The following is a 21,426-nucleotide window of genomic DNA, read 5'->3' as shown; positions in this document are numbered from 1 at the left end:
TGGAGGGCGGGTGGGGTGAGGCGAATGGCGGCCCGCGGGAGTGGGCTGGGAGGGAAGGCAAGGCAAGGCGCGCGGAGGCCTCTCGCCTCGGTGCTGAGGGCGGCTCTCGCGGGCCCGGCCCGCCTGCCGGCGGGAGGAGGGCGGCCGCTGGGCCGCGATCGCCCGGGCTTCCCAGCCGGCGCGGGGGGCGCCGCCCTGCCCGCCTCCCTCCCGCCCTCGGGGCCCGAGGGACTGGCGCGTTGTCCCGGTGTGGTGGGCGGGGGGAGGGCCCGCTCTGGCGGCCGCCTCATCGCACCCCGACCAACATTACGGTCCTCGGCAGGCGCCTCCCGACAGTCAGAAGCCTGACGGGGAAGGAGCCCGGCCGCCGGGGCAGCGGGGCGCCCTGCGCAGCGCCCTCCTAACGCTCCCCCGCTGTGCGCCCCGCCGCAGCGGGCAGGCCGGCCCCGCCGGAGCCCTGCCGGGGCAGCCCGCGCCCTCGGGGCCCGCACGGCCGCGCTGTGTAAACGCGCCCGTGAGTGGAGCGCGGTCTTTGCGTAGAGTGGTACTGGCTTAACTTTAGGTGTGGTATGTACACTGAGTCAGTTACTCCAGCGCGAGAGAGAGGCTTACTTAATGTTTCCAGCTCTGCTGGTTTTGCAACCGAGAGGGCCAGAATTTGTTGTTTTTAATGGAAACTTAGATTTGGGTATTACATAACTCCAGGATCTGGAGCCTTGAGCATGTGCCTGGGCCTTAATTCCTTTTGCCCAAGGATATATCAACCTTGTTGACAAAGCTGTGTGTGAAAAGTGCAAAGACAACTGCTCCTGGTAATCATACTTCAAATTCTTGTACAGTATACCATTCCTAATATCCCATTTGTCCACGTCAAAGGGACAGAATTTGGCTTTTGGATAGACAGTCAAAGCCACACCTTTTTTTAAAAAAAAAAAGTTAAGCTCTTTGCTTGTAGGCAAAAAGTAACAATTATTACCTAACTTTCTATAGTAATGAATGCATACATAATTACTTGCTTGCTCCACCCTCTGTCAAGCATCTCCTCTGGCTCAACTTGCATATTTTCATCTGTTATTCCAAACCAGAAAGAGTAGCGTAGCTACTTGTGAGTAAAAATAAATAGCGGTGATGCGTTTTGTTGTTAAGTAATCTGGTCTAGGATCCAGGCTGTCCTTCAGTGAACTGCCTTTAGAGCACTTCTTATCCTCTACAGGATTCATTTTCTGAAGTAGGAACTTGGTAGCAGAGGACATTAGGTCTGGTTTTGTAAGCTTTGTAGCAGCACAACAGAGCATTAGAGATGAACACAAAATAAAATCAACATGGTATGTTCAGGTATGTTCAGATCTGCTTTTTTCTTTATTTATGTCAATAAACACATTCCATCCCTTCAGGCTATAAGCCAGACCTATTAAGGGGAAGAGGGGGGAAAAAAAGGAAATTGTGCTTAATGTTGGGAGATTGTATGAAAAATAGCCGCTCACTACAGCCAACTGTTTCAAGCCACTCTTTTTGCTTTGGTGCTTGTGGTACTTGCCACAAGCATCACTTTAACTGGTCCAAACTGAGCTTTCTGCTTTGATACCCATGCATATGTGCAGCAAGACTGCATTGCATTTGTTACTGGAATTGCAGCTGACTTTCTTAAAATGTCTTGATTTAAAATCCTAAGCTATAGTGGTTATTTGCTTTTGTAAATCTTTCCCCTACCCCCATTTTTGCTGCTCACAAATGGAAAAGTATTTCAACAACCTAAAAATAAGCGTCCAACACAAGAAATTTCAAGAATACACAAGCATAGTGTAATATGTGTGATGTGTAAGCCAGGTGCTCTGTCTGTGAAGCGTATTAATTTATAAGTAGTCTGCCACACTTTCAGCCCAAGCTTCAATAACTGAAGCTGAACTTCCTCATATTTTGAGATGTTTATCTCAGCTGAGCCTGCTGACAGGGTAAGGCACACTGTGGACAAGCTCTACAACCAGCTCTTTAGGCTATAGTTTGTGAAACAATGTTACATGAAGTCAGATCTAGTAAAGACAATAGAAAGAGTAGCTAACCAGTACACTTGAAAATTGAACTGTGTGCCAGACAGGTTGTATATGTTATCTGATGAAGATACTAATCTTTATAAGAATATATTTTCAAAATTATTTTTCTCTTGTGTTGAACTTTAAATAAAATGTTAGAAGCAAAGAAATTTTCCTTAAGATATTCTTCACCCTAATTTATACTGTCTCACAGGATCTGACCCCACGTCCAGTAACCAAACTTCTTTTGGTTTTTTTTTAGGCGGCTTTGGCTTAGATTGTAAACCTATCAGGCCTGCACCAAAAAGGTATGGTTTGTGATTAAAACCAACCAAGCTGCTGTCTGTCAGCTGACAGCATTCATTTATACAGCACCGTTAGCCTGCTTCAATTGGAAAATACTATGCATTTGCTTAAGTCACTACAGGGGGCTAAGGCCAAACTGATGTTTACACGTTGCTGTAACTGAGGTGGCTGAAGTGGTAAATACCACCAGTCTTGTGCCCTCTCTGTCATCTTTCTGCCAGTTTTTGTGTCTGCAGCTATGGCAAACTGACTGCAGAAGTACCTCTGTGCCGAAGCTACAACTTTATAGACCAACACCTGAGAGTAAACTGAAATTGGCAGCAGTTTACATGAGTCTGTTATGTGAGTTTATGCTCAGCTGATGGATATAACCTGAGTGCTTTTGAAATTTATGACTCAATTTCCTCGCAAGATTCACTGCCCCAAACAGCTCTTTTGTATTTCATCAAGCCTTACTAAGGACTTGAATGATTTTAATTTTATTTGGACTTCTCCATACACTTCCCTTCTATTTCTTTTTTCTCTTTGCCCCCGCCCCCCCAAGTTCTCTTTCTTGCTTTGTAGAACCTGTCTCATCTTGCCCTTTCATAGCCCTTGCACTCATACTTTGGCCCATGTTATCCTTTTCCTGTTTAACAGTGCTTTCTTTAGAGCTGTACTCTTTCCCAACTGCCCATTTCTCCTGGTCCAGTCTATCTTAATCTCTCATCTTGGCAGTTCCAAACAGCAGTTCCCAAGTGACAAGGCTCTCCATGATGCCCAGTTGGGCCATTTTAATAGCTGTTTGATGCCTTATATGACCTGTATCCAACAGCAGGATAACAACGTGGCTGTAGGCAGGCTAAGCAGCCTGGTTTGAAAACTGTGACCGGCATGACTAACAAAGTCACTCTCTGTCATATCTAGACATCGAAGACCTAGAAACCTGAGAATACGGGTTGTTATGATTATTATTTGTCTTACCAGGCCCTATCATGCCGCAGGTAATTTTAAAGAATTCCTTTGGGTTTTGGTCTTGCATTTCACTCCCCACTCCAAAGCTTGTGGTTAATCAAAGAAAAATACACACCTACCTCCTTGGGTGGTAATTCTCCTTACATGACACATTTACTATTGAGAAAAAAGCTATCATTGTTTGCCATTTTTTTAGTCCTGTAATTACTATGATTATTCATGGTGTTGACTGAAATTCAATTGACTTTTACTTGCATATGGACTTTCTGATCTTGGGCCTAATTCTGCTGTTCTGTCAAACTTGCTGTTTACTCCAAGCTCTACCCTGCTCTTTGTTCATACCAGTCGGTGCCATACCTGTCCTCGTTGCCACCTTCCCTTTCTTCTTTATCCTCTCTATTTCCTTGTTATTTCCATTGTGTTGATTTTTCTAGTTCCCCTCTTCTGAAAAAAAGAACCAACATATCATTCACTGCCTTGAAATTGTTGATGCAATTTATCACTTTCCCGCACCTTATGCCTGTCTTGTTTAAATAGATTGTAAGCATCTCAGGCCACCGGCTGGCTGCTATATACAAAATACCATGCTGTAGAAAGCTTCTGAGTTACTTTTTATGCACAGTATAAATAAATTTATTTTGTTAATAACAATAACCATGCAGGTAATATCATTGATTTTAATGGTATGGCTGAATGTAAGTGCTCAAAATAAGAATGGCAAAAAGGATGCCTTATGTTACATAGAACTGAGAAGACACATTTAAGGAAGCGTTAACAATTTAACTTCAAAAAAAGCCTTATTTAACTGATTCCCTCTTGTAATTTGCCAAATAAAAGATTTTTATTGGTTTATTCATACATTCATTTATTCACTGTGGATAGTATCACACTGAATACTTATCTCTGAGCTTAGTGGCTTCAGGGATAATCCAAGCCAGTATTATGTTAAACATTATGTAGAACAATGAAAGAGCAAACGCATGCAAGTGTTTCTGCTCCAAAAGGTTAGGTGAAAGCCTAATATCTATATGCAGTATCTATACAGAATGTCTATGTACAGATGAGGAGGAACTTTAAAGAAAACATGTTGTCACTGCCAACCTCTACAGGTGTTTAACAGGAGCTCATCCTCAGCAGCAACTGGGGTAAAGCAGGAAGGCTTTTATTTGAGAGGGAGGTAGCGGGATTCGGTTTTATCTGCTGGCAGGAAATAGGAGATAACCTTTCAGAGTGAAACCAAAGGTACGCAGGGCCAGATCAGCAAGTGAATGGGCCTGCAATTGGAGAGTAACAGTTTTGTGTGTGATAAAGATGACTCTTTTTGGAAGGGTGTGGAGAACTAACACGTTTTAAACTGAAGAACTAAGAAAATGGCATTGCAGAGCTTTCTGAATGGCAGTGAATGCTTTATTTGTTGAGGCCAGAGAAAAGGAGGTCATCGATAACTGACATGAGGAGAGCTTGAGGGAGATTCGCAGCCATGTCAATAAATAACAAAGATCGTGCCTTGGCTGACATCTCCACAGCACTTCAGACCAATCTGAGCCCAAACCACCGGTTCCTGGCTGTCAGGTTCCACACGCTCCTTTGCACAGCTGGCTGTAAATAGCGGTAGAAAAGGGGTCAGTGTTTGGGCAGATGGTTTGTCTAACACACACTCATTATCAAGACTCTTAAATTGCAATGGAGACACTTGAAGCTTGGAAAGACACAGTGATGAGAGGCAGTTACACCTGTATTTGCCTGTTATCACATTGAGCTGTGAACTGGAAGGGAAGGGAGGAGAGTCAGGAACGGTGCTTGCTGCTGCTCTTGCAGAAAAGGGAAAGAAACACAAGGGAAAGTACTGACAAGCCCAGCTGAAACAGTGACTGGAGAAGCAATAGGTAAGAATAATTGCAAAAGCTAAGATAGGATGCTAGCTAGCTAGCTATGCGAAATGTGACTGAAGGCCAAGAGACTGGCTTAAGATGGGATGAGAAGATTTCGGGTGACGAGAGGAAGCAAAACTAAGTTTGAAGGGTATTTAGGGTAGAACCAGACATGAGAAGTGAAGACTTGCAACAAGAGGGACTCCTACCAAAGCCTTTTCGTTTTGGTTTGTGGTTTGTTTTTGGGGTTTTTTTTTTTCTTCCAGTGTAAAATATACAAGCATATCAGTGGAGGTGCTTGGGGCCAGAGAGGACTGGATGACTAAAGCTGCAAATAAATGAAAGAGCAGCTGTGAGGAAGATCAGGAAATGAAATAGGGTGAGCTTAACAGGGTGAGTGATAGAGTTACAGAAGACACTGTTGCCACTTAAGAGATTTGTAGAAAGGGGAATCTTCAAGGTAATATTTTGCTAATTTTATCTTTAAAGAAAACTGAGATAGCAAGTAGAGGAAAGCAGCAAGGAAGGCTTGACAAAGGTTAGTCAGCAGTAATGAAAAGCTAGCTAGGATTACAGGCGTGCAGATAAGCTGCAGAAGGAGAATTGTTTAGCTCAAGAAGGCAGAAATGGAGGAGAGAACAGGCTTGTAGGAGAGGAAGTTAGCTTGGTCACAGGATTTCCGTCAGAGGCGATTCGCACTGCAAAAGCAAGCATGGATGAAGCAAGTGCTGAAGGTAAGCTGGTACTGTTGGTAGGTATGAGAGTTTACCATGAAAGACAGAAGTGAAAAAAAGTCAGTGGTGGATAAAAGTTGTGTATGTTGTAAATGTATAGCTGGTAAATTACTACTAAAGCAAATACATTTTTTCTCTGCTTAACAACAAATAAAGCTAAAAGATGTGCAACCTTCACTTTTAATCAATGAAATTACCAGATATTTGTTCCTTAGCTTTTCTTCACTCTGTTATTTTCATCATTCTATTTTCCCTTTTTTTAAACAATCTACAAGACATGAGTTTCTCCACCTTCTTGCAGTATTGGAGTGCAAAGCTCTGAGAAAATATTTTTTCTTAAAAAGTTACTTATCTGTTGTTACTCGAATGCAAATACACCTGCAGCCACCGTGTTTCAGTGTTGTTATATTCCATGCCAGCTAAAAATAAGTGAGACAACTAAGGCTTGTTAAACCGCTTAACAGATAAGATACAGCAGCAAAGCTACACCCAGAGAAGTATTCAGAACGGTAATGCTTTGTTACATTGTAATTATGATGTTACTTTTTCTTTGCTTGTTTCTTTTCTTAAAATAACATCCCTGGCCTACAGAAGTCAGGGAAGATGCTTCATCCTTTTGGTTATCAGAAATATTTTTTTCAAGCACTGTAAAGAAAATAAATGTAAGGTATTATTGATATTAACACTGGGTTGTAAGGTTATGGAATCCATGGTTTAGAAAAAACCTTTGAGATTCTACTGCTGTGAAAAGCTATGTCTTTGTTAGGGAACACACAATGTTATTTTCTCTTCACATGTGGGGCCACTTTAAATTTGTAAGTCTGCATTATTAAACCATCGTGGGAAGCGTAGCAGGAGGAAACCCAGAATAATTGGCTGCAGCTCCAGATGCAGCGGCCCGCTCATTGGAGAGTGGCGGATTCTCCGAGGTACTAAAATTAGACATTCTCCGCCCTCCAGAAATGCTTCTGGAAACAGCGAGGAGGAGAAATTCTGACATAGACCAAGGGCCAGTGGTGGGGAGCGAAGTGCACAGGATGCACAGAGATATACTTTATTTTTTTTTAACTGTTAGCTGCAAAAACAATGCATGCATGTAGAGAAATTGCAAGACGTTAATAAAATCGGTGTTTTACAGTGATATTAAATTCAATATTTCTTATGTAATAATAATTCTGAAGTATTCATCCAGCCTGAGGAAGTCTTTGAATTGCTAAATCTAAGCTAGGGCTCTCAGACTTGTGCTCATCGACTTCAAAAAGAAATTACTCTTGCCAAATTAACTCTGATTTAAACTAAAAACCCAGTGAACTCTCTCAGCTTTTTTTTAAAGATAACATATTTATCCATTATGTCTTTGTAGCTGCAATGTTTACAATGTCTTCAAGCTAAATATTGGATATCTCTTGTTAACACCAAGTGCCTGTATTAGTGGAGGGAAGTGTATCTGAATTACGCAGTCTTGTGCACTTGGAACCATATTTTTTTTTTGGAAAGTATGTAAATAAAAACTTTGATCTTTGATTTTTAAATGTATTTCAAACTGGCTGCAAGGAAATAATTGCAGAGGTTTTTTTCTCATTTCTATTTGTATGTTATTTACATTACTCATTGAAAAGATTAAGGCAAAGTGGATTTTTCTTACACTAAAAACAGCTTTTGCAGTAGATTTGCTGTTTCCTTCTACTAACCATGGTACACACAGTGTCAGCATTCCCGGCTCTTGAAGCGAGTGAGGGTTCTTTTTTCTCCTTTACATCTACCTTCAGCCTGATTTCATTAAAAACCTGCAGCTTATATACCTGTGCTTTCGCTCTCCCTTTGCCAGCATCACCACAAGGACTCAGATGCAACATCCAGTTTCAGCCGTGTTTGCCAGCGGGCCACGGGTCTCCACACCACCTCGGACCCCACGATTTTTGAGAAGTTGGTAATTAGAGGGGATGAGGCCCAGAGGAGGAGGGCGAGCGAGGCCGGCAGTTATCGGCGCCGTCGGCCGGTGCACACCCCGATAGCACCCCGCCAGCTGGCAGGCGCTCAGCCCGCGGAGCTGCCACCGGGCACCCAGCGCGGCATGGGGGGGCGGCGGGGGGGCGGCGCCGGAGCAGCCCTGGGGAGCTGGAAAAACAAGGAGTGTGCAGGAAGCAGAACTGGCATGATGGTGGTCAAATGTGGTAAAAATCCCCAGAGGACATGGCTTCCCCAACGCTATGTATGGCTCACCGCCTTATGGTTTCCGGAAATGGCTTCTTACTCTTTACATGTTCGGTTTTGTGACAGAAGTAGCACGGGATGGACGCTGTAGTTCAACAGAATAAGGCTGGAAAACAGTATTAGAGAGCTGTAGGTGCAGGGTAGTACGTCTGGTGTGGTGACAGGCTGTGTACCGTGTGTGCCCGATCTTGCTGATGTTGGTCGGGCACATAACCAGGAGCGTCATGCATGCTCCCGCAATAAACACGGAAATGTAAACAACCTGGAGAGGGGCCTGTGCGCATATTCTTCTTTCCAATAAATAGCGTTACCTCAGTTTATGAATGTTTCCAGTGAGCTCACGCCTCCCTGAGTAGTGGTACTACCATGCGGTACCGAGTGCGTGGTAAAACCCAAATAAAGCTTTTATTGTTACAGAGAAATGAGACTGTTGATAGTTTTTCTCTCAGATCACGCTGCGCTCTTACTCTCGTACCACACGGGGTGCCCCTAAGCAGGGGGCTGTGGCCTCCAGCTCTCCGCCCGGGACCCGCGGCTGGCCCGGCCGCCAGGCGCACTCCGAGGGCGGCGGCCTCGCTGCCAGCACAGCGCCGCTCCGCAGCCGCCATCTTGGCTCCCCCCGCCCCGGCTCCGCGCGCAGCCGAGGGGCGCGGAGGCCATCTTGTGGCCGCTCCGCCCGCGCAGCCGGGCCCGCCGTCGCCTAGCAACCGCAGCCAGCCGCGGCGGGGGCGGCCAGCCGAGCCCTTCTCCCGGTGGGCTGCGGGGAGAGGGAGCCGGTTCCTCGGGTCTCTGCCCGGCCCCGGGCCTCTCGGGCCGCCGGTGCCCGCGGCAGGGCGCTCTGCCCCGGGCCGGCGGGTGTGGGCACTCCCAGGCTGGTTCCTCGGCACAGGCAGCCCCGGCGGCCCTGTGCTCCGCTCTCCACCTTCCCTCCCCGACGGAGGCCGCAGCCTGGTCAAGTCTGAAAGCAAACGAGGAATCCCAAAGGTACAGGTGCAGAAAAGATCGTCCCGACCACGAAGGCAGGTATAACTGAGCGATCACGAATGTTTTTTGCAGCAGTGAGCCAGCCAGTCGGCTGCGTACCTGTGTCTTGTCCAGCGCAGGTGGGAGAGAGGCCTGGGGCTGGGCACAGGGAGCCAGAGGGAGCAAGGTCACAAGTCTGTCTTAAGGTCCATCTACACTACTTCCACTACTCACAAAACGATTTTGTATGCTAATAGTAGGCTAACGGCCCAATCTGCTCAGTTAGAAAACTGGCACTTTGTCTTGAGTCCGTAAATGTAGGAATTAAATAACAATTGGGAAATACTCTGAGGCTTACAGATGGACTAGCTCCAGGTAGTAAGTCCCAAACCATAATCTTTATGCATGAGAATACAGATTTTGGGGTTGGTGGAACGCAGCTGGTGGATGGCGGGTGTGGGACTGCAGTGAGCCCCGCCTGCTCTTGCACATAGCAAAGTGTGCGATAGCGCTTCTCTTTCTCTGACACGTCTGAATGCGTTAGCAAAGTATTAGAACTAGAATACTTTACATTTCAGGATCGGCTAAAACCATTAAGTTTTTGGTTTGCCACAAAATGCTACTTCACTGAAAATGGGAGTGTGAACTAGAGTGCTAACTAGTCCAGAGAAAAATCTCATGTGGATTTTCTGAAATGGGGGTGACCCCCTCCGTTCCTAGAGTACAGAGTAAATGTCACCGCAGGTGACTGTGCAGTAGGCAGGCTCTACAAGTATCACGAACTGGTGTCATTGCAGTACAAAAGGGGCACGCGAATTCTAATTTGGAAGCCGAGATGCAGATGTTAATGCCTGAACCTCAGATTTTTGTGGAAAGAACTCTGGCTCTCATCAAACCAGATGTTGTTGATAAAGAAGAAGAAATAGAGGATCTCATTCTCCGAGCAGGATTCCTGATCGTTCAGGTAACAGACTGTGTTCCAGAGAAAATAACTGCAGTTTGTAAGTCAGAACAATATTTATCTTAACTTTCAGCAGTCAAGCCAGTAACTAAAAGCTAGCGTGTCCAAAAATCAATTTACACTTTTCATATGTCATCGACCACCACTGCCAGATTCTGTAAGGATACATTTCATTGGTGCGTGGGATGGAACAGAACAGACTGACTGTTTTGCTGACCACGGGAAAACACAGACTTTGTTAATAAACTCGGATTTAGCAAACATGTAGCGGATATGTGTACCCTCTGAAGTAACTCTTTGGAAAGTGTGTTGCTCTGGTATCACAAGGTTTCATACAGCATGTATTTGCCAAGTGGAAACTCGGGTAATTAATTGATTCAGCTGGCCAGTTGTTGTCTGACTATTTTTTGTTTCCACTGTTTTTAATGTAAGTGGACTTTATGGGTATTTACATGTATTACAAATGCTTGACTTAAATAGGCCTTACTGAGCTTGTCCTTTTACCTTTTGGACCTGACATGCAGGCCATGGGAGTGTTGCCTTGAGCACCGCTGTCAGACCCCGCGCTGCTGGGAAAGGGTCCAGAGTGTGATTTTCAGCAGAGTTTGCGCTAAGAGAAGATTTGCCGTTAGCTAAAAAGAAATGTGTCCTCTCAGTCCTCTTGTGTGGGGCTTTTTACACACTCGCTCTGGAAGGGCATTTGAAAGAAAATGTGTTACGCTAGGCCAGAGCCGGGGAAATAGACCAGGAGGAGCGCTGGAAGCGAGGGCTACACGGGGATCACAGAGCAGGAGGAGCGCTGGAAGCGAGGGCTACACGGGGATCACAGAGCAGGAGGAGCGCTGGAAGCGAGGGCTACACGGGGATCACAGAGCAGGAGGAGCGCTGGAAGCGAGGGCTACGCCGGGATCACGGCGAGGCGCCAGCCGTGCAGCTCCGTGCCTGCCGGGGCGGCTCTCGCCTGTCCCAGCCGTTCGCACCGGCCCGTGGCAGGCGGGGCCCCTCCTCGGGGCGGCCGCTGGGGGGCGCTGGGCACTCGCGCTGCCAGCGGCGGCGGGGCGAGGCCGGGCCCCCGCAGCGCCATCGCGCCGCCTCCGCCGCCTCCGCAGCGCCCTGGGCCTGGTATCTGGCTCTGTGACACTGCGCGGCCGACGGCTGGGCTTCTAGATATAATTTTTTTTTTTTTTCCTGGAAATGTAATATTTTTTCTTATTCCTGTAAATGCCCCTTTTCCACATTTGTTCTTTTTAAATTTCCTACCTTTTTTGGTTGATTTATTTAAATGAAATGTATCAGAAGAGAAGAGAAATTAGAATAGTAGAATATGTCAAGTTGGAAGGGACCCGTAAGGGTCCAGCTCCTTGCTCCTCGCAGGAATAGCTTACCTCTTAGAGAGAAAAACCTGCTTTATCCAGCACTGCTCTAATACTTAGGGGTCACACTGAACACAAGGCACTTCAGAAACAAGACAGACAACCCATTCCAGCAGTAGATAACTGTGGACTTTCTGTATGTCCAAACATCGCCTTTATTCAATATGTAATACTTAAATTTCTAGAGACCCTTGGTAGCATTGTACTCAGAACATCACAACACTCTTACCGGATCTTTTTTATTTATTTTTTTAATGACAAGTTGTTTATAGTGTCTTCTGATGTCTCCAGTGACTTTTGGCATCAAAGTTATTAGGAATCTGAATTTGTGGTACTCTTGCATTACTTCTCTTTTCTTGTTTGCCCTATGCCTTCTGATAACCTCCCAAACTGTCCTAACCCTGGCCACCTGCAGGCTAGGCAGCTACTGTGAGAATCATAAAGCATGAGTACTGAATGAAAAAAGAATAATTGCATAATTAACAGTGTGGGCTAAAGAGAAAATTGTTTAAAAGTAGAACATTATGCTGGAGCAGCTGAGTAATTAAATCCTGCCCTTGTAATGCTCCTCACTTTTTCTGTACAGTGCCCTGACTGTACTTTAAGTCATCCAGCAGTTATAAAATGCTGTAGTTTGCGTAAGGTAAAATCACATCTTACTCAAAGGGCCTGTTTGTCTGTTTAAATAACTTGGAAAATTCTTGCTTTTTGTCACTGTCTATCTCAAAGAGGATCAGACCTGGGAAAATCAGATTGGGCTATGAAGTTACTCTGTCTGTTCTCCTGCACTTGAAGATATGACTGCAGCAGGGGACTGTATCCTACCTGAGGTAGCAAGCTATTGTAATACAGCAAGCCCTTTTTCATTCCTTTTTTTTTTTTTTTTTTCTTTTACACTTTATAGAAACGGAAGCTCCAGTTAAGCCCAGAGCAATGTAGCAACTTCTATGCAGACCAATATGGAAAAGGTTTTTTTCCTAATTTAACAGCCTATATGAGTTCTGGACCTTTAGTTGCTATGATTCTGGCCAGACACTGTGCAGTCTCATACTGGAAGGAATTGCTTGGACCATCAAACAGTGTAACAGCTAGGAGAACTCACCCTCACAGGTAACTCACTGATTGCTCTTGGGGAAGTCAGTAGGATTTTGTCATTATTTTAACTGTGACCAGAATTCCTCTCTTTTTTTTTTCTTTTTCCTAGTAGAGATACAGATTTGGAGTGGCTTCCTATCTCTTAAATTCTGTGTAACACAGCTTTTCAGCTTTGTTTTTTAGTATGTAAAGTTCAGCCATTTTATGGGGAATGCTGAGTGCATGAACATAAATTTTAGGTAGCTACTTACTTTGTTTAAAACCAAAATCAAGCCAATACCTTGTTAATTAGTCTATATATATTGATTTCATATGCTGTCAGACTGTAGAAACTTGGAAGGGATTTGCAGTTGCCTGCCAAGGTGTTGTTTCTCTTGTTTTTAGCTTAAGAGCAATCTATGGGACAGATGATTTGAGGAACGCGCTTCACGGCAGTCTCAGCATTTCCTCAGCAGAAAGAGAAATTCGATTCATGTTTCCAGAAGGTAAAATGGTACAAATAATACATTGTCAATCTTTGGGAGGTTAGTGTCCTTCCCTGTTAGTACTTGTCTCTGTCCAGACCCTAGATACAATTGCATTTAGAAGAGGTTGAGTATGTTTGCTTTGTGAGAACATGAGACTTTTTATGTATAAGCTGCTACTTTCTGCTCTGAAAGGCATACCAAAATGTATCTGAAGAGCCATTATAGTTACAGCATTTGCTTCTGCTTTTCAAACTCTGTGGTCTAGGAATTGGAGCAGACAAAGCTGGTAAATGAGAGGAAATGGGAAGCTATTACACTCCAGCATGTTTTTCTGGCGCTGTCAGCTCCAGGAACTCCTGTTGGCTTGAGAAGACTGGCTTTCTTCTTGGGCTCAGGCTGAGTAATTAGTGTTCAACAGCAGCTGGATGCTTACATGGTAGTGTAATTCCAAAGTTAAGTGCCAGAGAAATGGGCCATAGAACCTGGAGAGGCTGGGAGAGGATCTCTTGTTTGTAATGTAACAGTTGAAAGATGGCTTTGCTCTTTGACAGAAAGATGCAAGGGAAACTGCTAGAAAAACTTGCCTGTTTTTGTCAACTGTATCAGTTTAATAGAAGATGCTGCACTTCAAACCTTACCCATTGTAAACCATGTCTCTTCTCCACACCCTAATGACAAAGCAGGACTTAAGGTGAGATTTTTAGGGTCTTCAGAAACCAGCTTCACACTGCAAGAAGGAAGTACTAAACATGGAATATATTGTTTCTCTCCTGCCCCTAATGCATTTTCAAGGATATAGGTTTTCCTCAGATTATCTGATTTCCTCTCCTTTTGTGATTGGCTATAATTAGTAAGATTACCTCAGGGACATTATAAAGGAGTTTAGGCAGTTTCTTTGCAGTTTGTTGTGGGAGAAACTATAAAACCCATTACGTATTATTATCTTATTAAAGAAAACAACAGCTCATATATAAACAACCTTTGAAAGAATGCCTTTTTAAATCACTCTAACAAGCTGCTTTCCAACACCTGTGGTTACTCTACAGTGATCTTGGAGCCAATTCCAACTGGACAAAGAGCTAGGGATTACCTGAACCTTTATGTGAAGCCTACGTTGCTAGCTGGGCTCACTGCACTGTGTAAAGAGAAGCCGGCAGACCCAATGGTATGTACAGTGTATCAGAATTTGGTTGTATGCTGTGTGATACCTTTACTTTGTGTTAGTAAAGTCCCTGTATATAGGAAGTCTGCTCTTTTGTTAAAGAGCTGTGCTGTTTTGGCTACCTGCTGCTGAGCTAATCAAGTAACACTGGCCTTTCAAGAAGATGATTGGTTTATTAACAGATGAAATGAAGGCCAGGACTAAATGAAATAGGCCTTGATGAAATGACAGGGGGTTTTAGGTGACTTCTGTAAAATTCTCTCTAACATGCAGTTGTTTCAGATGGTTGGAAAGGTAAATGTGTACTCCTATATGTTGTCAAATTCAAGTTTTTACTTTATTTACTGTTTCTGAGGTGAGTTTGAGATGAAATAGCTCTCATGCAATAGATATTAAGTGAGATTAGATGCTAATCACACTGGTAGTAGTTACACAAGTAAAATACTGTAGATTTCTTAGTAAGGCAATTTATATTTTGTCACTGTTAAGTCAATGTTATCAAAAAGAATGTTATCAAGCCTTCTTTAGGATAAGCTATTATTTCAGCTATACAGCATTTACGTGGGTTGTTCCATAGTTCACCAGGAAATTGTATTATGATTCTTTTGAGCGAAATCTGTCTTGAATAGACAAACTGACCTACAAAAAATTCTCTTGTCTTCTTGTGACCCCTTTGTAGTTATCAAGCTGATGCATCTTGCCTTCCTCTCATATGTTATTCCTTTTAACCATGGATGTCATTCAAATTATGGTTCTTAGTGGAAAAAGCAGAGTTAATTTCCTGTTGGGTTTTGTTGGTGTTGGTGGTGTGGTGTTTTTTTCAGTCTCTAAACACAACTAGCGTGCTTTCATCTGGAAAAATATGGTAAATGGTTTTTTGTATTCTTAAAGTTCAAATTGTTCACGCTAGTACTTCTCTAAGAATGCAGATAATTAATCAGTGTGACAACATACTGGCAGTTGTAGTGGGTTCTATGTCATTATCGGGTTTTTAATCAACATTGCAATTTTCTAAAAAATACATTTAAGAAAAAAAGCCTGAAAAATAATTCAGGGGTGTTTCTATGATCTATACATGAGGTCAGATTAAATGTACTTTCATTATTCCAGCTTCATAATCTGTTCACTTTATCTGTATGTCTGGCACTGTTACCATAGAAATCTAGAAAACAGAGATGAAGAAGTCTTTTCATCCATCCCTTTGCCTGAAGGCCAGGCCAATTGTATCTAACCATTCCTAACAAATGTTTGTCTGGCCTGTTCTTTAGCACTCCAAGTGATGGACAACCTACAGTCTCCCCAGGCAATCTGTTTCAGTCTTTAATTATACTTAGTTAAAAAGCTTTCACTGAAAGTTAACCTAAATCTCCTGTGCTCCAATTTTAAGCCCATTACTTCTTCCTCCTTGCTTTTACTATCCCCAGAGGATGTTGGAGACTATGTACTGTCTCCTTTTATTTGTAGCAACCTATTGCATATTTTAAGAGCATTACCATCTTTTTCCCCTTCAGTTGTCTCTTCACTGTATTACAAACTTTTCCCCCCCCCTCTTACCTTGTAAGTCATATTTCTCTATCTTACTGTTTGTTTTGGCTTCCAATTAATCTCTGCATTCAAAGCACAATTTTCTAGCCAGTTATGTGGTAACTACTAGTAACTTGGAGATTGTATTTTCCTTCCTTTTTTGTAAGAAAACTATATCAAGCGGTGTCAATAGCTTTACTAAAATAAAACCGTGATATTTGCTCATTCTTCTCTGTCCATAATATCTGTGACCTTGTAACAGAATGAAAATAATACTGATTTCATAATACTTTTTTTTCAGAAATATATGTTGCCTATTGCTTTTCAGTTTGTTATCTCCTAGGTGGCTTACAGGGAGATTGATGGAATGTTTGTTTTTTTCCTAGTATCCTTCCAGGAACTGAAGTTAGGGTAATTTGGTTCTCCCTGCCTCCCCACCTTTTTTTTTTTTTTTTAAGATGGCATCAGAAACTGTCTACTCAGAAATACTTGGTAGCAGTACAGAGGTTGTCTCAGCCAATTTCCTAAGTAACACAGGATAAATATAATGAGGCTCAAATGATATAAAAATTTTCTTTTTCCCCAAGTAGCCTTTCTAAGGGCTTTTGGGGTTTGGTTTTTTGTTTGTTTTCCATTTTTGTCTTGAGTTCTTACTGTTCTTCTGCTATTGCTGACTAACCTGTGAGGACTGTCATACTGCTCTGCTTGTTGCCTCTTCCTTTGCAAAACAATCTTTTTGTACCTGGTAATAAAAGGAGAGTGTTGCTTACTTTACTGGTCTACTATTCTATCAGTTCTTTCACTTCACAGTGTGGTATGAAGTTTGTTGTACTTGCATTCCAGAAACTAATTGTCAACAGCCTTGTGAAGTAAATAAGGATGTGTTAAAACCTTCTTTTTACAAGTGGAAAAATTGAGGCAAAGGATTAATTTGCCTAAGGCCAGGCTGAGACATTGGCAGATGAAATTAGGACTCAAGGCGTTCCCACCTCCCACATTCTTACTTAAGTACAATATGCTGGGAAACTTACAAGATGAATTTCAGAAAGTAACCATGTTCTTAAGTTTTAGGTACTATAAGGTGATTTCAGTGCAGAAGACTGGCACTTTTAATGAAAGATTGCTAGATAAAGTATCTGTAAGTGTTGTCAGTAGTAATATTTCATTAAGCAGTTTCATGTGTATTGTAGAACCTCGGTCCAAAACAGAGCTGACCAGATTATTTGAAGTATGGCTCAAATGTTCTTACACATACTTAAAGATAGATGTTGCCAGGAAAAGTTGTCTTCTAAGGGTCAGTGTGAGTTGTTCAAAAGAATAACAACTTAAAAGATTTAAAAACATGTTATTTGTATGACCATTTCTTCTGAAAGGTTTTGAAGCATGGTAGGAGAGTGTCAGTATTGGAGGTTTCAAATAATGCTTTTAATATTCTCCCATACACTGAACAGAAGACAACAGAAAACTGAAAACTTTTGGGTGTTTTGTTCCACAGATTTGGCTTGCTGACTGGTTGATTGAACACAATCCTAATAAACCTAGGCTGCAACATCAGGTGGCTGAGGAAGAGCATCAGGGGTGAGAGCTCCCTGGAAACCATCTCAAGCATTCCAAGTTACAGATATATATTATCATTTGCAATGTATCCCTTGGCTATGTAATCAATATTACCTGAAGTGAATGTTATTGTCATAACTGCCTGCATCTTCATGGGATAAATAACCTTATACTTAACAAGAATGTAATAATTCTAGTATATTTTCTATTGACAAAGTGAATATAGAATTCCATGACACATTTGTGGTGTCAGATGATTAGAAAAAGACAAAATTCTCCACAGGTGTGACTTAACTGCTCTTTTCCTCATTTATCTTGGCTTGGCTGTCTGAGGAGAGCACAATTACACCCGTGCAGATTCCCAAATGACATACAGCTGGCCTGTGCTTTGTGAAACTGAGTTGTGTTTCAGCATTTTTTTAGCAGACACTAATTCCATTATGAGGGGAAGTACTTGGAAGTAACTTAGAAAACAATTACTGGAGGCATATTAGCAACTTTAGAATTTTAATTGCTGAGTACTGCACTGAGCCAAAGTTGCTCTTAAAGGTGATTCACTTGAGCCTGAGGTATTATGTCAGAATGTAATTTGAAGGACTTACTTGAAAGTACATTGAATGTACCATTCCTGTCTCGGTGGCGAAAGGCACAGTGATTATAAATCAGTCTTTGATTTCCATTTGCAGTCGCAGGAAGGTGTGTATTAGTCAAGGGCTAATGCTGTCTTCCAGCATTTGTCTGAAAGAAAGCTGCTCAACTGGAACAGCTCACCTTAAGGGTGTTTTCTGTGTCCTCCTGCTCTTAAAAGGTATGCTGATTTCTGTTGTTCTCAAATAGAACATATTAAAGTTCAAAGGTAAACAACAGTACAAGGAGAATTTCAAGAGAAAGAGTTAGGGGCTGTGCTATTCAACTGACAATGGGTTAATTCTGCACTATTACCTTTTCTAAAGTAACTGGACTGGTTTTGGGGTGCGTGTGGCTTTTTAATTCTCTTCAAAGAGCTGTACTTGAGCTGTTAACTTCGAGCTTTGTATTTTATGGTTTGAGTGGCTAGGATAGAGAAAACAATGTAATTTTCACAACTGAAGTATTAGTATGCTTGACTAATACTAAACAAACCAGCAGTTTTGTAATTTCTTTCATGAAAAAACTTGTTCCCCCAACTTGAGTAATTACCAGAAACATAAGTCATTTGTCTCTAACATTAAACTTTATTTAAGCTAATTGTTTATCTTCTCAGTGGATTAAACCACTATTGCCAGCCCATGAAATAAATATTTAGAAAACTGGTTCCTACAGTACTGAGACCTAAAAGTCTTGATACTTTTAGGATAAGAAAAAAAAAAAAGGGGGGTGGGGTGGGTGGGGGGAAGAAGGCCAAACCCTCAAATATGAAGAAAAAAAATAATGAGGTGGTTAGAAATATGGTGAACAGATCTGGTTTAAAGATAATTTACTTTGCCTATAATTACTGTCCCCGTATGTGTCTGAATACTCCAATTACAGGACAGTTGTGCTTTGTGGCTTCCTGTAAGCCAAACCAAAACTTTTTTTGGTTTTTTTTTTTTTTGAGATGCCATAAACTAAACCTGGTGAATTCTCAAGACACTCTTCTGTATTTTTGTTAGTTACTATGGTATTTGATTACTTATTTTGATGTGATACTGCTTGACAACAAATACCTCCTTTATTGTTGCTGCTGGAGTTTTCGGTTTTGCTTTTGTGGCAGACCTGTGTTATATTGTATCTATAGAAGGTCATAAATTCCATAGAGAGTATGTGGGCCCTTACCAGGAGGGGTAGGAGAAAGGGCAAAAGCAACTGATGTTGTAAATGTTACCTTTATAACCCATGCAATATCAAGTTTGTCATTTGAGTCTGTCTGTCATGGATTTATTCTCTAATATTAGAGCTGACACCCTCAGCTGTGACTTGTGTTCACTTCCATTTTTCCAAGGGGAAGGTAGAAAGAGAGAAGATGCCTTCATCCCTCGGGTGCCATCCTGACTCACTGTATCTGTACACTGAGGACAAGTATTGATCCAGCAAATATCACAGTTGAGATCCTGAGGAACTTGCATTTATAAGTGAGGTGTGGGCAGAAGATCAGTCCTGGGAATGTAAAATGGACAGCCAGCCTGGTCCCCTGGGGGAGCTGTGACACCACAGGAGAGGCCGTTGGAGGACTTGCTGCTCACGCCTCTTTTGGTCTTTAGGCTTTTATTTGGCCAAGAGTGATACAGGCTTGGCCAGTGTTATAAATCCATATCACGAAACGTGTAGTTTTGGAAAAAACAGATGAACTGAAAGATGTCTTAGTATTTGGTGTCAGCAAGGTAAGCTGTTCTCTGTGGGAGCAAGTGACGTGTCTTTTCACTCTGTTGAGTCAAAATAATTACCTTGCCTATTGAGTTTTATTGGGTATTTTTAACTTTGAGGGAGTTCATTTTAGTTTTACTGCCCAAGTACTGGAATAGAGCTATGTCCATAAAACCAGCAGTTCAGTCTGTTTCCCATAATTCCATTTTTTTAACAGACTTTCTCCTGGAACTTTGCTTATCATATGCTTGCTATCACCTGCACTGGAAGTTATTCTTGGAATTATACAGATCGAAGTCTGAAGTATATGATTGTTCAGCCTTCCTGTCTCATAAGGAATTTATTATCTTTAAGAGCAGTTAAAATGCCAGGAACTTTGAACATACTTTAAAGATGGCAGAAACCTCAGTCACAGCCAGTTTCCCAATGTCTACATAAGTCAGAGCATTCCAGCATGCTGAGCTTCAGAAATGAGTCACTACTGAGAGCTTAGGACTTATATTCAGCAACTTTTAAGAAAAAACCCAAAACCTGTTACATGGAAATTTGCAGACCCTCATCTTTGTCATGTGGGAAGAGGGGATTTGTCTTCATTCAAGCTGTTAATTATGACTGCCCTTTAAACAACAGTTGTCTAAGCAAAACTGATACGTTGTTGATAAACTGATGGACGTTTCTCTCATGGTGATATATGAAGCGAAGGAGAGACTCAAACTCTTACCTTTTTCAGTGCCATGTTAGAATGATGAAAGATATCATCCCAAGATGATGAAGGAAGGGTCATCATTAATTTTAATTTGTCAGAGCAATCAAATCAAGATAATCTGTGTTATGCTGGACAGAAAATATTGGGGGGTTTTGACACTACCCAACAACAGTGTATCATCTGAAAATAGTGTTGCTTTTGAATTTCCTTTAAAAATAAAAATCTGAAGAGGAATTTTTGAATGTTGTTGAGGAGAGAGACTCTTTGCACATGATAAAAAGGTGACTTGCAATTGCTTTTGCTTTGCAGCACTATTGCCTTTCGCATGCCAACCAGTAGATTTTGGTTTTTTTCCCTAGGTCTAGAAATAGGGTTTCAGTCCTCTTTACTGATTACCTGCTGCTTTGCTTTACTTAAGCAGACTTGGCTCAAACCACCATGGCAATGTTGCAAGGACTGTCACAGGAAATAGGTACTTTCTTGGTCTGCTGTTAGTGGAATGGGAAAACCTGCTATCTTTTGGACAGTCAATCAAGAGCAGCTGCCTGCACCTAGAAGTCTTCCGTAGTCTGGGTGAGCTTCTCTGGGTGTGGAGTGTGTCAGCAGCATGACTGATGTGTTCAGCCTCCTTGGGAGGATGCCTGTCAAATTATTGTTATGCTGCCTCCTGCCAAGCGATCATGGAGATGCTGCCATAAGCTCTGGGGAGAGCCTATTGTTGGTCTTCTGAGCCAGAAATGAGGCATTGTTGTAAGGCGAAGCAGCTGGTGGGAGAAGAAGGCAGCTTGCAGACAAGTAGGTGAATGATACTCTAATAATGATAACACTGAAGGATTAAGAATTCTTTTCAGTTTACTGCTTGTGAGTGTTTTACAGCTGAGGGAGGTGATGCTTTCATACGAAGTACTTCATGTACTGCCTTGCTGGGTATGCTTATGTTTGTCTTTCATGTCATCATATTTTATCTCCTGAGAACACCTGACTGACTCATTCTTGCTTAGCTGTGGTACTATTCTGAAGCATGACTACATAAAAAAACCCCCACAAAACAAAAAAACCCAAGACACTGGTACCATATGTTTACCATCATGTATATAGTATTCTTACCTGGATCTCCAAGTCAGCCTGGATGGATCCTCTGTATTAGCAGAGAGAATTGTGAAAGGCAGTTGGGTGCTGTCTGTCAG

The 21,426-nt window shown here is 42.4% G+C and overlaps 1 protein-coding gene across 4 annotated transcripts; it reads left to right on the top strand.

The window, feature by feature from the left end:
- Positions 1–4,391: 4,391 nt before the first annotated feature.
- Positions 4,392–20,473, top strand: NME5 (NME/NM23 family member 5). 4 transcript variants are annotated; one of them, XM_037396600.1, is made up of 8 exons: positions 4,392–5,895; positions 7,724–9,132; positions 12,311–12,516; positions 12,886–12,986; positions 14,015–14,133; positions 17,150–17,232; positions 17,898–18,019; positions 19,172–20,473. In XM_037396600.1, exons 2-8 carry the CDS (start codon positions 8,476–8,478, stop codon positions 19,219–19,221), a joined length of 1,338 nt encoding a protein of 445 aa, XP_037252497.1. In that variant the 5' UTR covers positions 4,392–5,895; positions 7,724–8,475; the 3' UTR covers positions 19,222–20,473. The 4 variants fall into 4 exon arrangements, with proteins under 4 accessions (XP_037252497.1, XP_037252498.1, XP_037252501.1 ...); XM_037396604.1 differs by lacking the exon at positions 4,392–5,895 and adding an exon at positions 9,870–10,036 and having other exon boundaries at positions 8,849–9,128; XM_037396603.1 differs by lacking the exon at positions 4,392–5,895 and adding an exon at positions 9,870–10,036 and having other exon boundaries at positions 8,850–9,132.
- The last annotated feature ends 953 nt before the right edge of the window (positions 20,474–21,426 follow it).

Source organism: Falco rusticolus, chromosome 8 (assembly GCF_015220075.1).
Source record: "Falco rusticolus isolate bFalRus1 chromosome 8, bFalRus1.pri, whole genome shotgun sequence".
NCBI classification, from domain to species: Eukaryota; Metazoa; Chordata; class Aves; order Falconiformes; family Falconidae; genus Falco; species Falco rusticolus.
This window is presented reverse-complemented; position numbering and strand designations above follow the sequence as displayed.